Genomic DNA, 13,719 nt, shown 5'->3' with positions numbered 1-13,719 from the left:
TCAGCCTCTGCCATGCTCTTCCCAGGAGCTGCTGCCCAGGGGCCTGGACATCAGACAGGAGGAATTGGGGGACCTGGTGGACAAGGAGATGGCCGCCACTTCCGCTGCCATTGAAGCCGCCACGACCCGCATCGAGGTAGGGACTTCTCTGGTCTCTGCCGCCAGTGCTCGATGTGGTCCCTCCAGTGCTCCTGCCCCTTTAGTCAGGAAGGCTGCAGAGGCCCTCAAAGAAACCAAGGGGCTGAGCGTGGTAGTTCCCCTCTGTAATTCCAGCTACTTAGGAGGAGCAGGTAGGACAATCATGGTCCAAAGTCCTGAGAAACCAAAGCAAAAAGCCCTGGGGGTGGCTCAAGCAGTGGATTGCCTGAGAGAAAGAGGCCCTGAGTTCAATCCTCGCCCTCCCCCCCCCCCCACACACACACACAAAGTCACTGAGGGGAGGGGAGCAGTTTCTTCCTGGGGGTGTTGGACCACGCAGGGCTCAAGTTTCAGATGGCAGCATCCTGGTTGTGCGAGGTGTGTCATGCTCACCTGGCTTATGAGTCTGTTGCCTTTATCAGCTTGCTCCGCATAGCCTGGGAGGGGCTGCCATGCAGCTGGCAGTGTTGAGTGACGTCAGCCAGGTGACCCCAGGACCATCCACACCTGCCCTCCCCTGGACCCCCCAACCCTCAAGGGTAGGGCAGACCTTTCCCCACTCTCAGTGCTGTGCCCAATTGAGAAAACAACTTTTCTACAGGAAATGCTCAGCAAATCCCGAGCGGGAGACACGGGCGTCAAACTGGAGGTGAATGAAAGGTGGGTCCGGCCTGCATATGCACCCTGGTGAGGGGCAGGCAAGGTGGGGGGAGATGGAAGGGGGGTGATCCAACATGCACATGCGCAATAGCGTCCCTGTGAGGGGGCGGGGTGGTGGGGAGAACTTAGCACTGTGGGAAATGGAACTCTTCAGGTCATGACAATTTTCCTTCTGAAGCAGATGCAGTATTGACACTAGCAGGCCTTCATTCAAGCCTCCTCCCCACCCCACTCCCACCCCCACCCCTCATGTTCCCCCAAGCCTTCCCCACCTCTCAGTCCCACCCCAGGTCTGCTTTGGTTGGAGAGCTGAAGAATGCCCACTTTGTCTAGGGTCTCTGGCCTTACATTTTTGTTGCTTTGCATTCATCCCAGGATCCTTGGGTCCTGTACCTGCCTGATGCAAGCCATCCAGGCTCTGGTGGCAGCCTCCAAGGACCTCCAGAGGGAGATTGTGGACAGTGGCCGGGTGAGCGAGCTGGGCCAAGGTTGGCTGCACACACTCCTTATGTTCAGAATGGGAACTTGTGCTGGGCCCATCGAGGGCAGAGCAACTGCTCCTGAGGCTGGCAGGCACTGGGGGACAAGGTGGGATCCTGGCAGCCCCCAGACAGAAGTCAGCTCTGGCTTCCAGCTCTAGTTCACAGACCCCAGAAGGACTTGGTGTGGAAGCCCCCCATTCACCTTGCACATCTTGCTTCTCTGAAGATGACAGGATTTTTGAAAGCTAGATGGATCCCAAGTGCAAATCTAGTTTAATTATCCATTGGAGTCAAAGGGTTGGGTCCAGGACTTCTTGTTGGATACCAAATACCCTGATGTTCCAGTCCCTTTGTAAGATGCTTTAAGGCCAAGTATGGTAGCACATACCTGTAATCACAGCACTGGGAGGCTAAGACAGGAGGATGGTGATTTCTAGGCTAGTCTTGTCAACAAGGAAGAACTGCTTCTCAAAATCACAATAACAACACAAAAAACAGAGAACTTGCACACAACCTCCCATATACTTTAAATCATATCTAGATGACTTACAATACTTAGTACTATATAAATGCAGGTTCATGCCATAATTCCAGCGACTCAGGAGGTGGAGTTTGGGAGAATTGTAGTTCAAAGCCAGCCTAGGCAAAAAGTTAGTGAGACCCTCTTCCCTCCCCATCTCAACCAACAAAGCTGAGTGCATTGGGATACACATTTCATTCCGATACCAGAATCCTTGATGGAAAGATTGAAGGGCTGGGAAGGTGGCTCAGTGGTAGAGTGCTTGCCTTGCATGCATGAGGCCGTGGGTTCAATTCCTCAGCACCACATAAACAGAAAAGGCTGGAAGTGGTGCTGTGGATCAAGTGGTAGAGTGCTAGCCTTGAGCTGAAGAGCTGAGGGACAGCGCCCAGGCCCAGAGTTCAGGTCCCAAAACTGATAGAAAGATTGAAGTTCAGGTCAGCCCAGGCAAAAACATGACCCTATCCAAAGAAACTAAAAAGCAAACAGGCTTGGAGGCCTGGCTTGAGTGGTAGGGCTCCTGCCTTGTAAGTTCAAGACCTTGAGTTCGAACCTGAGTACTGCCACCCCCCTCCTAAAAATAACAGGTCTTCTATTGCTAAGGAAATCATGATGAGAATGCCTGTATGTGTTGGTTTAGATGCAGTGTTTTAAACATTATTTCCATTCAAAGGTTGTTAGCAGCAGAAAGGGAGGCTGGCTGGGTTCACTGATGGGTCGCGCGGCCTCCTGGGACAGCATTACCTGGGTCCCTTGCTGGAGTTGGCATCCATCTGGCTTGGGTGTTTTGTTTTGCAGTGCTGGGGATTGAACCCAGGTCCTTGGTGTGTGCAAGGCATGAGCTGCAGAACAGAGCGCTCACTTGCTGTCTTTTGCTTGCATAGGGTACTGCCTCCCCTAAGGAATTTTATGCCAAGAATTCTCGATGGACAGAAGGACTCATCTCAGCCTCCAAAGCTGTGGGCTGGGGAGCCACTGTCATGGTGTAAGTGTGATGGCCCCCTCTGCCCAGACCCCGCCTGTCTGTCCATTCCAGAAGCCATGTCCGTCCCATGGCACATATGACAGCACACACCTGTTGTCCCTGGGAGGCAGAGGCAGGAGGGAGGATCATGGGTTTGAGACTAGGCTGGGCTGTTTATTGAGACTCTGCCAAGTGTGGTTGATTGAGGTCCTGGATTTGACCCCCAGGACCCGGGGGGGGGGGGGGGGGGGCTGAGAAGACAGGATCTTTTCCTGTGGAAATAAAAGTTTCACAAAACCTGTCCTCCTTACCCGGCCAGGGCCACGGGATGGGGCTGGGAGGTGGGGTCAGCAGGCTCTCAGCTCCCTTGGCCTCAGCCCCTGCTGTTCCTGGCTCTCAGGGACGCTGCTGACCTGGTGGTACAGGGCAAAGGGAAGTTTGAAGAGCTGATGGTGTGTTCCCATGAGATCGCTGCTAGCACAGCCCAGCTCGTGGCTGCATCCAAGGTAGGAATTGCACTGGACTCCCACTTTCGAAACGAAGTACTTGGGCCAGCCAGGCACAGTAATGCACACTTGTAATCTCAGCACTCAAGAGGCTGAGGCAGGAGAATCTTAAGTTTGAGGCCAGCCTGGGCTACATAGCAAGAAGACTTTGTCTCCAAAAAACAAAAAGAAGTACTAGGCCATAGAACTGACCCCACACACATGGGATTTATCCATGACCCAGATCACATGGGGCTCAGGAGTTTTAGCCAGGCGCCAGTGACTCATGCCTGTAATTCTAGCTACTCAGGAGGCTGAGATCTGAGGATTGAGGTTCAAAGCCAGCCACCCTAGGCAGAAAAGTCCGTTAGACTCATCTCCAATAAATCACCAGAAAACCAGAAGTGGCGGTGTGGCTCAAGTGGTAGAGCACTCGCTTTGAGCTGAAGAGCTCAGGGACAGAGCCCAGGCCTAGAATTCAAACCCCATGAACAACAACAAAACTCAGGAATTTTTTATCACCCTCTTCTAGAGGTCCTGTGCTCCTCACTTCCAGGAAGTGGCAATGCCAGCATTTGGGATCATGGGCTGACACAAGGTTACCTGCTGAAGCTCCAAGCACATGTATAATCCACGTGCCCACCCCTGCCCCATGTGGCCCTCTTGCGGATCCCTCCCTACCCAGTGTGCTTTATTCCTTCTTTCTTTTTTTTGGGGGGGGGGGGGGTCCAGTCGTGGGGCCTGAACTCTGGGCCTGGGCGCTGTCCCTCAGCTCTTCAGCTCAAGGCTAGCGCTCTACCACTTGAACCACAGCGCCACTTCCGGCTTTTTTTTTCTGCTTATGTGGTGCTGAGGAATCGAACCCAGGGCTCATGTATGTAAGGCAAGCACTCTACCACTGAGTCACCTTCCCAGCCCTTTATTCCTTATTTCTTCTGGGCCCAAGTTGGGTTTTATATCTGCAACAGTTTATCCAAATGGGGGAGCCAGGAGCCCATGGCTCACACCTATAATCCTAGCTACTCAAGAGGCTGAGATCTTGAGGATCGCAGTTCAAGGCCAGCCCAGGCAAGAAAGTCTGTGAGACTCATCTTCAGTAAACTACTCAGGAAAAGCTGGAAGTGGCTCTATGGCTCAAGTGGTAGAATAGCCTTAAGTACGAAGAGACTCAAGGACAGCATCCAGGCCTTGAGTTCAAGTCTCAAGACTGGCAAAAACACATAGGTGAGAAAGTTAGAGATGGGGTCTCTGGGCCACTAAGCCAGGAATAATTGTGGCCGTTACAGTGTCTCAGGGACCTATGGCTATGGTGGGTGGGGTATGTGTGACATCAACCCATCCACTCTATCCTGCAGGTGAAAGCAGACAAGGACAGCCCCAACCTGGCCCAGCTGCAGCAGGCATCAAGGGGTGTGAACCAGGCCACGGCAGGAGTGGTGGCCTCCACCATTTCTGGCAAATCACAGATTGAGGAATCAGGTAGCCTGTGGTCTGTGTTGCCTTGGGTATACTTACCACCCACAGAGGTCAGATCCTGGTACCCCGGGTCTCCCTGTCCTCCTCCTCGCCTCTCCTTCCTCTTCCCTTTGTGCTGTTAGTGGCTGGGCGCCCAGGCCCAGCACTGACCTGCCCTCTCGGTTCCACCCGGCAGACAGCATGGACTTCTCCAGCATGACGCTGACACAGATCAAGCGCCAGGAGATGGATTCCCAGGTAAGAAACCCCATGCCCTGGTTCCGCCGCCATCTCACCCACCAAAGGCTATCCTCAGGAGAAGCTGTCACTCCCCCCAAGTCCCCTTGTATACATGCTCCGCACTGTCCCCCCCTCCCTTTCTCCTGAAGCTCATTGCTACCCCTGGATCTTTGTTCTTGTTGTGCCCTCTGCCTGGAGTGTTCTAGAATATCTTCCTACTCCCTGCACAGCTGATATTTGGTCAGGAAGATTTCAGCTCGCTTGCTTGAAAGCCACTTCCTGAGTCCATCCATCAGTTCCCCGCCCCACCCCACCCCGTGCTCGATGCACTCAACTTTATCACTTTACCACCTGATGTCATTTCGTCCATCTGTTGGTCTCTTCCCCTGTGAGACAAACAGAACCTGGGGTGTGTGATGGGGGCTTGGGCAATCCTTTTTTGCGCTGGTACTGGGGCTTGCACTCAGGGCCTGGTCTCTGCCTGTTAACTTCTTAGCTTTTCTGCTCAAGGTTTGTGCTCTACCACTTGAGTCACAGCTCAAGGCTTTTGGCCTTTTACAGGTTAACTGGAGATAAGAGTCTTACCTGGCTTCAAACCATGATCCTGAGTAGCTAGCAGTGGTGTGAGCCACTGGTGCCGGCACTGGCACTGTTTCTTGAATTGATACATGAAAAGTACTAATGATTTGTGCTTCCTGTAGTGAGCTAGAATGACTGGAGGTAGATACTAGGCCATCCTTGTTGGTCCTATGGTAGACTTATAGGGAGCAAGAGTTAAGGAGAGTCACAGCTAGACTGGGGCCCGCCATGGCTGCTGTGTCAGATCGTGAGTTACTAGCAGGGCAGAAGTAAAACCTCTGCTCATCTGGTCATTTACGAAGACAACTGCACTTCCACTGCCCGCAGGTTAGGGTGCTAGAGCTGGAAAATGAACTACAGAAGGAGCGGCAGAAATTAGGAGAGCTGAGGAAGAAGCACTACGAGCTCGCTGGCGTGGCAGAAGGCTGGGAAGAAGGTAAGTTGGGGCTGGGAAGGTGGCTCAGTGGTAGAGCGCTTGCCTTGCATGCCTGAGGCCCTGAGTTTGATTCCTCAGCACCACATAAGCAAAAAGAAAAAAGCCGGAAGTGGCTCTGTGGCTCAAGTGGTAGAGCGCTAGCCTTGAGCTGAAGAGCTGAGGGACAGCGCCCAAGCCCAGAGTTCAGGCCCCACGACCGGACCCAAAAAAAAAAAAAAAGAAGGTAAGTTGTCCTGGGGACCCACAATGAGGAGGCTACATGGCCCAGGCCCTCCCCTCTGAAGGAACAAGGAACCTCAGAGCCTGTGGCTGGAGATTGAAACTGTTGTCAGCCTTGTCCCCAGGCCACTGGTCTGGTAAGTCCCTGGTGGTTTATTCTCTGGCCAGCAGAGTTGAATAGTGGTTGCTGGAGATGGACAAGAGGGTGACCAGGCTGTAACCAGGAAAAGCCAGATGCTAGTGACTCACACCTATAATCCCAGCTACTCAGGAGACTGAAATCTGGAGGATATCAGTTTGAATCCAGCCCAGGCAGGAAAGTCCTTGAGACTATATCTCCAAGCTAGCAAAAAGCCAGAAATGGAGCTCAAGTGGTAGAGTGCCAGCCTTTGAGCCAAAAAGCTATGGGACAGTAGCCAGGCTCTGAGTTCAAGCCCCATGACTAGCAAAAATGATACCAAATAGAAAGACTGACTAGAAGTGGGTAGTGATCTTCCAACCCCCCAGGCCTGAAGGCTGCTGTCACTTGGTATCTCTCAGCTGCCCTGCCTGGCTGCAGTGGCCAGTTCAGAGATTGGACAATTCCAGGACACTGAGCTTGCAGGCACCAAACACATTTGTTGGCTTGGTGATTCCATGCATGCATACCAGGTGATATAAATTGCCATTGTCTTGTAGGAAAAGAGGTGCCCACATCTACGCTGCAAGAGGCGGTCCCTGAGAAAGAATAGAGCCAAGCCAGTGCCCACACGCCAGTATAAATCCTCAACACCCACCTGTGTGTGTGCCACTCCTGCCACAGACCAGCCTCTCCACTGAGGACCTGTGTGGCCCTTTGAAGGCTCCGCCCTCGGTGCTGCCCCTACATGCACACACAATCTGGGATATTTCTCTGCATCCCTGGGGTCCAGCCTGCCCAGCACCCGCTGACCTAGAGGGAGCAGCTCATGCCTCTTTCTTCTTCCTTCAGTCTCTTCTGGAATCATCGTTGGCACAATGTTGAGCCTCTGAGAGCCAGAGGTGGACACATAGACGCCATTAGAGAATGTTGTCTGTCCATGCAGTGGAATGCAAGGTCCTGGCGGAGCCCTCGCTCTCCTTCAGATCTGCACCGCTTCCTCCAGTGTTCCTTCACGCTCTTGGTTTTCTGTTTTCCACATTTCACTCACACAGCCAACTCTCCCATAGGCCTGTCCCAGGACTCTGAGCCCTTGGGGGCCCCACCATGGTGCCACTCAAGCTTTGCCTTGGTGCTCCAGCTCTGCCTGCTCACCGGGTGTCCCCAAGTGCACCGAGGCCACCCCAGGGTGGGTGACAGCCTCCTCTATGTCCCAAGCAGAGCGAGTGCCTTCTCTTCCTCGTGCTGGACGCCAGTCCAACACCTCTACACCCTTAAAAGCCACGGGGCATCTGAGCACCATCCCCAGGGGACACCTGCAACCCCCCTCATTGCGTGCTTCAATGGAGCTGGTGGCAAGTGGCCATGGAGGCCTTTCCAGTCCCTCCTACCACCTGTCTGCCATGGTGACATCGTGAATCTCCAGAAGACGGTTCCATGTGCTCTTACCCCCTCCCTCCTGTCCGGAAGAGCTCCGGGCCGTAGGGGATCCTTTTATTAACCAGTCCTGAGAGCAGGGTACCCAGTGTGCACTGTGTCTCTGCCATCTTCACAGCTCACAAAGGATGCCCTCCCTGGCCACTGCTGTGCTTGGGTCCCAAAACAGGCAAGTTCCTCAGTGTGTGGGGGGCTAAGGTTTGGGGATCCCCAGCCCAGGACCTCCATCCCTGTCCCAGCTCTTGCTACGCTGCAGACAGGATGAGGACAAAGGGCACAGCCTCTAAAGACAGCACTTTCCCGCTTCCAAGTAACCCTGTGTTAAGTGACCTTCCAATCCTGGCAACACACCGTCTTCCTTACCAGTAGGAGCCCATAAGCAGTTCCTAGACCTCATCCCTGCAGGACGTAGTCATGAGGCTGGATTGCTATGTGATGGGTTGTGAGACTCTGTTTGATCACTGTGAATTACCCCTTCTGCCCTGCCCACCCCCACTCTGCACTCCACTGTCCAGGAACTTGGACAGTCACTCGACATGAGACTTCCATGCCAGGCTAATGAAGTGTTGCTATAGACATGGGCCAACTGCTGTGGAGGCGTCCCTGCTCACTCATGCCAGTGGGGCCCCAAAGGGGCTACCCCAGCCACCTCCGCTCCTTGTCTCATGAATCTGCTAATCAATTACATCAGGACAGACTGGATCCTCAAACTCACTAATAAAAGGATCACAGCAGGGCTGGAGACATGGCTTAAGAGGTAGAGCCTGCCTAGCAAACAGAAACCCATGAGTTCAAACAATAAACCCTCATGATCAATTCAAACAATAAACCCTCATGAGCTCATCTTGAGTGATAGAAGAGTGGAATCAAGGCCTAATTCAGTGTCACCTGAGTGTCCCTATTTGTCATGGGGTGTTACTCTTGCTAGAACTCAGATTAGAAATGACACCATTCTCAAACCCAAAGCAATTTGCCCTACCTTGGCGCTACTAGATAAGTGCATCAAGGTGAGTGTGAAATGCCTGTGATAAAAACAGCAGGCACTAGCCTGGGGCCAGTGGCTCATGCCTGTAATCCAAGCTACTCAGGAGACAGATCTGAGGATCGTGGTTCAGAGCCAGCCTGGACTTTAGAAAAGTACATGAGAGTTATCTCCAATAAGCCACTAGAAAACCAGAAGTGCTGCTGTGGCTCAGGCAGTAGAGCGCTCGCCTTGAGCTGAAGAGCGCAGGGACAGCGCCCAAGCCCAGAGTTCAAGCCCCACGACTGTCCCCCCACCCCCCAAAAAAAACAGGCACACCTCAAAGCTGAGTGAACCTTGCAGTTTTTTGAAGGGTCACTGGACCTCCCAACACTCAAGTCCTATGAGTCAATGTAGAATATCCTAACACCAGAGGATGGCAGTCCAGGACTGAGGTCCAGTCTCAGAATTTTGTAACAACGTTGCAGGATCATTTTATGTCTGAACAGAGTTTCCATTTGATTCAAGATTGCTTGCTGGCTCTGCTCTCCTCAGTGCTGTTCTTAGGAATCAAGCCCTGCTGGGACATGTCCTGCCATGGGTTTCTACAACTAGCAAGTCAGACACAAGGTCCGTGCCAGGGAACACCCATCCAAGGTTGAGTCCCCTGGTTAGGCTGCTGCGCTTTGGCCGCTGGCTCCTGAGGGGTCACTTCTCTGCTTATGCCTGGAACATTCTCACTTTGCCCTGCTCCTTAGAGGGGACAGATCGAAATACCGTTACCTAAGCCAGGTTGGTGGCTTATGCCTATAATACTAGCTACTTAGAAGGCTGATATCCGAGGATCACAGTTCACAGTCAGCCTGGGCAGTAAAGTCTGTGAAACTCTTATCTTCAATTAACCACCTAAAAATCGGAAGTAGCGCTGTGGCTCAAGTGGTAGAGTGCTAGCTTTGAGCCAAAAAGCTCAGGAACAGCACCCAGATTCTTGAGTTCAAGCCCCACAACCTACAAAAATAAATGCCATGACCTTCTGCTGCCTTTCCAGGTATGGAATCTTATCCTCCAAGGAAGGCCTTCAGCCCCAACTTTGGCCTTCCAAACAGTGGCTTTGCCCTTGACCAGCCATCTTGGTCCTTCAGAGACCACACTGCCCCATAGCAGGGGATGTGAGGGCCACTGAGCCTGCCAGCTACCCACAGTCAGACAGGAAGGTTTGCACTCCTGGGACCAGCGGCCCAGTGGTCACTGCCTTCTACCCAGGAGCCAGCGCCATGGGAGAAGACCGCATTCCTGGCATAGCTCTGTTCAGCCGGGTTTTGCAGGTAATCAACTACCTCAGGTTTGAAGGCCCTGCTTGAAGCTGATCCCACTGGAGGACCAGCTGAGGCAGCTCCACTCAGTCTTAGTGACAACACAGATGTCCCGGACTGAGAACAGATTCACATGTGTAGGTTTGCAGGGATGGGTTGGGTTGGTTTTTCTTTTCTTCCATTTTTTTTTTAACTTCTCTCCCAGTTCTCCAGTAGAATAGTTGCTATAGGTAAATCTCATTTCTCACAGAGTGCCTACCTTTCCAGGGCAGGCAGCCACTGCCTTTTGTTTCCTCCCAACAAAACTTTTATTCTGGTATTAAGACCTTTCTTTGTATAATACCTTGCATCTGTGTTTTCAGTTTTTCAAATAAATATTTCAGCCTGGCCATGGGGAATAGTGCTGGTAATTTATCAGAGTGGCCCTGGGTTCTGGACTCTAGGGGAAAATACATGTCTAGGTCCCTATCCTGAGGTTCACAGAGTCTACTTGGCACCTTTGGGGATGTCTTAGAAGAATTAATCCATCAGCCAGGCAACAGTGGCTCACACCTGTAATCCTAGCCACTCAGGAGGCTGAGATCTGAGGATCACGGTTCAAAGCCAGCTCGTACAGGAAAGGCCATGAGACTCTTATCTCCAATAAACCACTCAGAAAGTCGGCAGTGGCACTGTGGGTCAAGCGGTAGAGTACTTGCCTTGAGCTGAAGAGCGCAGGGACAGTGCCCAAGCCCAGAGTTCAAGCCCTACAACCAACAACAACAAAAATTAATCCATGCACAGTAGTTCATGCCTATAATCCCAGCAAGCTCAGAGTTGGAAATCAGAACTGGTCTAGGGCTAGCCCAGGCCTATAGTGAGATCCCCATGTCAACCAATAAGCTGGCCATGGAGGTTTCTGCCTGTAATTTCAGCTACTCAAGGAGGCATTGTTAAGAGGGTCTTGTTCTGAGACTAGCCCAGTGAAAAACTGAACTGTCTGACGATTAACAAACCATAAAAGGCCTGCAAGCATGGCTCAGGTGGTGAAGCAACTACCTAGCAAGTCATCTGCAAGTGACCCTGATCTCAAATTCAGTACTTAAAAAAAAGTTGCATTTAGTAAACAAGCTCCATCTTTGTACAATCATCCCCAAAAGGCCAAAGTGATCACTGCTGGGATTTCTCCAGAAGGCCAGATTTCTGCATGAAGTCAGAGGACTCAGACCTAGAGATGCAAATAGGAACTACTAGACACTGATATATGGATTGTACTCACAGCAAGACAGCCCCAGCCTTCAGGGCTGTGTGGGCATTGAGCTGCATAGGGGTCTCACAGCAGGGCTGGCTGCAGTCTGGTGCTGCCAGTGTGGGAGCCTAGGGGGCTTTTCAGGTGGGGAGAACTTGGGGTTGGTGAGAGCTGTCCTGTGTGCAGCGTGTTTTGTCACCATGAAAAATACCTGAGAAACAATTTAAGCAAGGAAAGACATGTTGGCTCAGGGTTCCAGAGTCCTCAGTTCATGACGGGATGTGGCACAGCAGAGCATTGTGGCAGGGGAGAGATGCTCTCATGGTTGCCAGGAAGCAGAGGCAGAGACAGGGGTTAGGAACAAGATAAGTACTTCAAGGGCATCCTATGACTTTCTTTAATCAGCCCCAGCCACAGAACAGTGCAGCTCCAAGCTCAGTGGATCTGTTGATGAACTCAGTGCTCAGGATCCAGTCACTTCTCAAAGACCCACCAGCTGCCAACTAAGTCCTTTATACATGAGCCTTTGGGTGACATTAGATTCAAATTCTAACATGCACAAAGGACTCATCAAGAAAGGCCAGGAAATGTGGCTTAGTGGTAGAGTGCTTGCTTAGCATGCATGAAGCCCTGGGTTTGATCCCTCAGTACCACATAAAATGAAAAAGCCAGAAGTAGTGCTGTGGCATAAGTGGTAGAGTGCTAGCTTTGAGCAAAAGAAACTCAGGGACAGTGTCCAGGCCCTGAGTTCAAACCCCAGGACAAGAAAGAAGAGACAGAGGCAGAGAGAGAGAGGCAGGCAGGTCAGCCAGGGACTGGGCCTGGTGGTGCATGCCTGTAATCCGAGATACTGATAAGGTATAGGTGGAAGATCTCCATCTGGGGTTGGCCTGGACAAAAGCATGAGACTATCTGAAAGACAAACTAAAAGCAAAAAGCAGATGAGGCTCAAGTGGCAGAGTAGTTACCTAGCAAAAACAGACTGAATTCAACCCTAGTACTGCCAAAAAGAAATAAAAGAAAAAAAATCAACATGAAGCAACAAGTTAGGAATGTATCTATACCCTGGTTAGAGTATAAACTATATCATCAAAAAGGGGAGATAAAGTTGAAAAGGCTAAGTTGTGTCCACAACAAAGAAAACGTTAAGGGCTGGTGTAGTCTGGTTAGGGCACTTACCTAGCATGTGCAAAGTCGAGGCTCCTTCCAGTCACTGTGAAGGAAGAAAAAAGTGTAAGGCAAGGGATCCTTCAGTCATTTGTTGGTGGGCTCTGGAAGCAGCCAGGAGTTCAGAGCTGAGCTTCATTCCTTCTGTGTCCACGTGGGAGACATTACCCATCCTGTTTCAGGAGTGCACCAATCCTCTCCACCAGGGCCCCCACACTCGTGAGCCAACTCCCCTGACAGCTCCCAGCCTCACTACACTGAGGATGAAGTGAGCTTCAAATGGCCTCTGGCATCCAGTCCACAGCACAGACTGTGGATAAGGCAGAGGTTGGGATGGCTCAGGTAGCTATCAGACCTGACTCTCATTCCACTTCCCCCCATGACATTGCCGCTACCCAGATCTTCCACATCGTGACAGACAGACCCAAATACAATGCTGGGGACTGGCACCCTGGGCCTAATGCAAGCCAGCCTAGCACTCAGCACTGAGCTGCATGTCCACATCCTGCCCTCCCTTCTCCCTGTCACTTTGCCTTTTTCTTTTTCTGGTCGGTCGTGGGGCTTGAATTTTGGGCTTGGGCGCTGTCCTTGAGCTCGCTCTGCCGCTTCTTGAGCCACAGCGCCACTTCCGGCTTTTTTCTTTTTGCTTATGTGGTGCTGAGGAACCAAACCCAGGGTGTCTCAGGCATGCAAGGCAAGCGGTCTACCACTGAGCCACCTTCCCAGCCCCTTCCCCTGTATTTTAGACAGCATCTTACTGTGTAGCCCAGGCCAGCCTACAACTCTTGATATTCCTGCTTCAACCTCCCCAGTCAACCTCCCCAGTGGCAGCATTACAGGCATATACCATCCCACTTGGGGAAAAAAAAGTATAAAATTGTAAGTTTCATATCAAAGTTCTGTCCAAACTACACTTAAAACTTCCACTCAGAAGAGGAGGGTAAAGGAAAGTGAGAGAGAGGGTGAGATTGACTGGCATAGAAATCACCTCTTTATGATGTAAGCTACATGTAAAAGAAGAGTAAAACCTCAGTTCTCCATGATGCCCGTAATTAAATAGCAGATATCACAAGTTAAACGTTCCTAATTCATGCCAATTCAACAAATGTTTTTTGTTTTGTGCCCATACTGGGGCTTGAATTCAGAATCTAGGCACTTTCCCTTAAGAGTTTTTGTGCACAAGGCTGGTGCTTTTTACCACTTGAACCACAGCTCTACTTCTGCCTTCTTTTGAATGGTTAATTGGAGATAAGAGTCTCACAGACTTTTCTGCCAGGGCTGGCTTGGAACCATGTTTCTCAGATCTTAGTCTCTTTG

General features: G+C 51.5%; 1 protein-coding gene across 5 annotated transcripts in view; it reads left to right on the top strand.

Moving 5' to 3' along the window:
* Hip1 (huntingtin interacting protein 1) overlaps positions 1-11,753 on the top strand; it is a 100,663-nt gene extending 88,910 nt beyond the window's left edge. For 4 of the 5 annotated variants that reach the window (XM_042686499.1, XM_042686494.1, XM_042686497.1 and 1 more), the window contains 9 exons: positions 26-136; positions 740-798; positions 1,174-1,267; positions 2,685-2,785; positions 3,165-3,270; positions 4,605-4,728; positions 4,901-4,962; positions 5,851-5,959; positions 6,857-8,599. In XM_042686499.1, the coding sequence (XP_042542433.1) occupies positions 26-136; positions 740-798; positions 1,174-1,267; positions 2,685-2,785; positions 3,165-3,270; positions 4,605-4,728; positions 4,901-4,962; positions 5,851-5,959; positions 6,857-6,909 (819 nt within the window). In that variant the 3' untranslated portion in view covers positions 6,910-8,599. Of the gene's footprint in view, positions 1-25; positions 137-739; positions 799-1,173; positions 1,268-2,684; positions 2,786-3,164; positions 3,271-4,604; positions 4,729-4,900; positions 4,963-5,850; positions 5,960-6,856; positions 8,600-11,567 lie in introns of those variants that run through there. The other variant, XM_042686495.1, reaches the window with a different exon arrangement.
* The last annotated feature ends 1,966 nt before the right edge of the window (positions 11,754-13,719 follow it).

This window comes from Dipodomys spectabilis, unplaced genomic scaffold (genome assembly GCF_019054845.1).
Source record: "Dipodomys spectabilis isolate Male_0828 unplaced genomic scaffold, ASM1905484v1 ptg000098l, whole genome shotgun sequence".
Classification (NCBI taxonomy): Eukaryota; Metazoa; Chordata; class Mammalia; order Rodentia; family Heteromyidae; genus Dipodomys; species Dipodomys spectabilis.
This window is presented reverse-complemented; position numbering and strand designations above follow the sequence as displayed.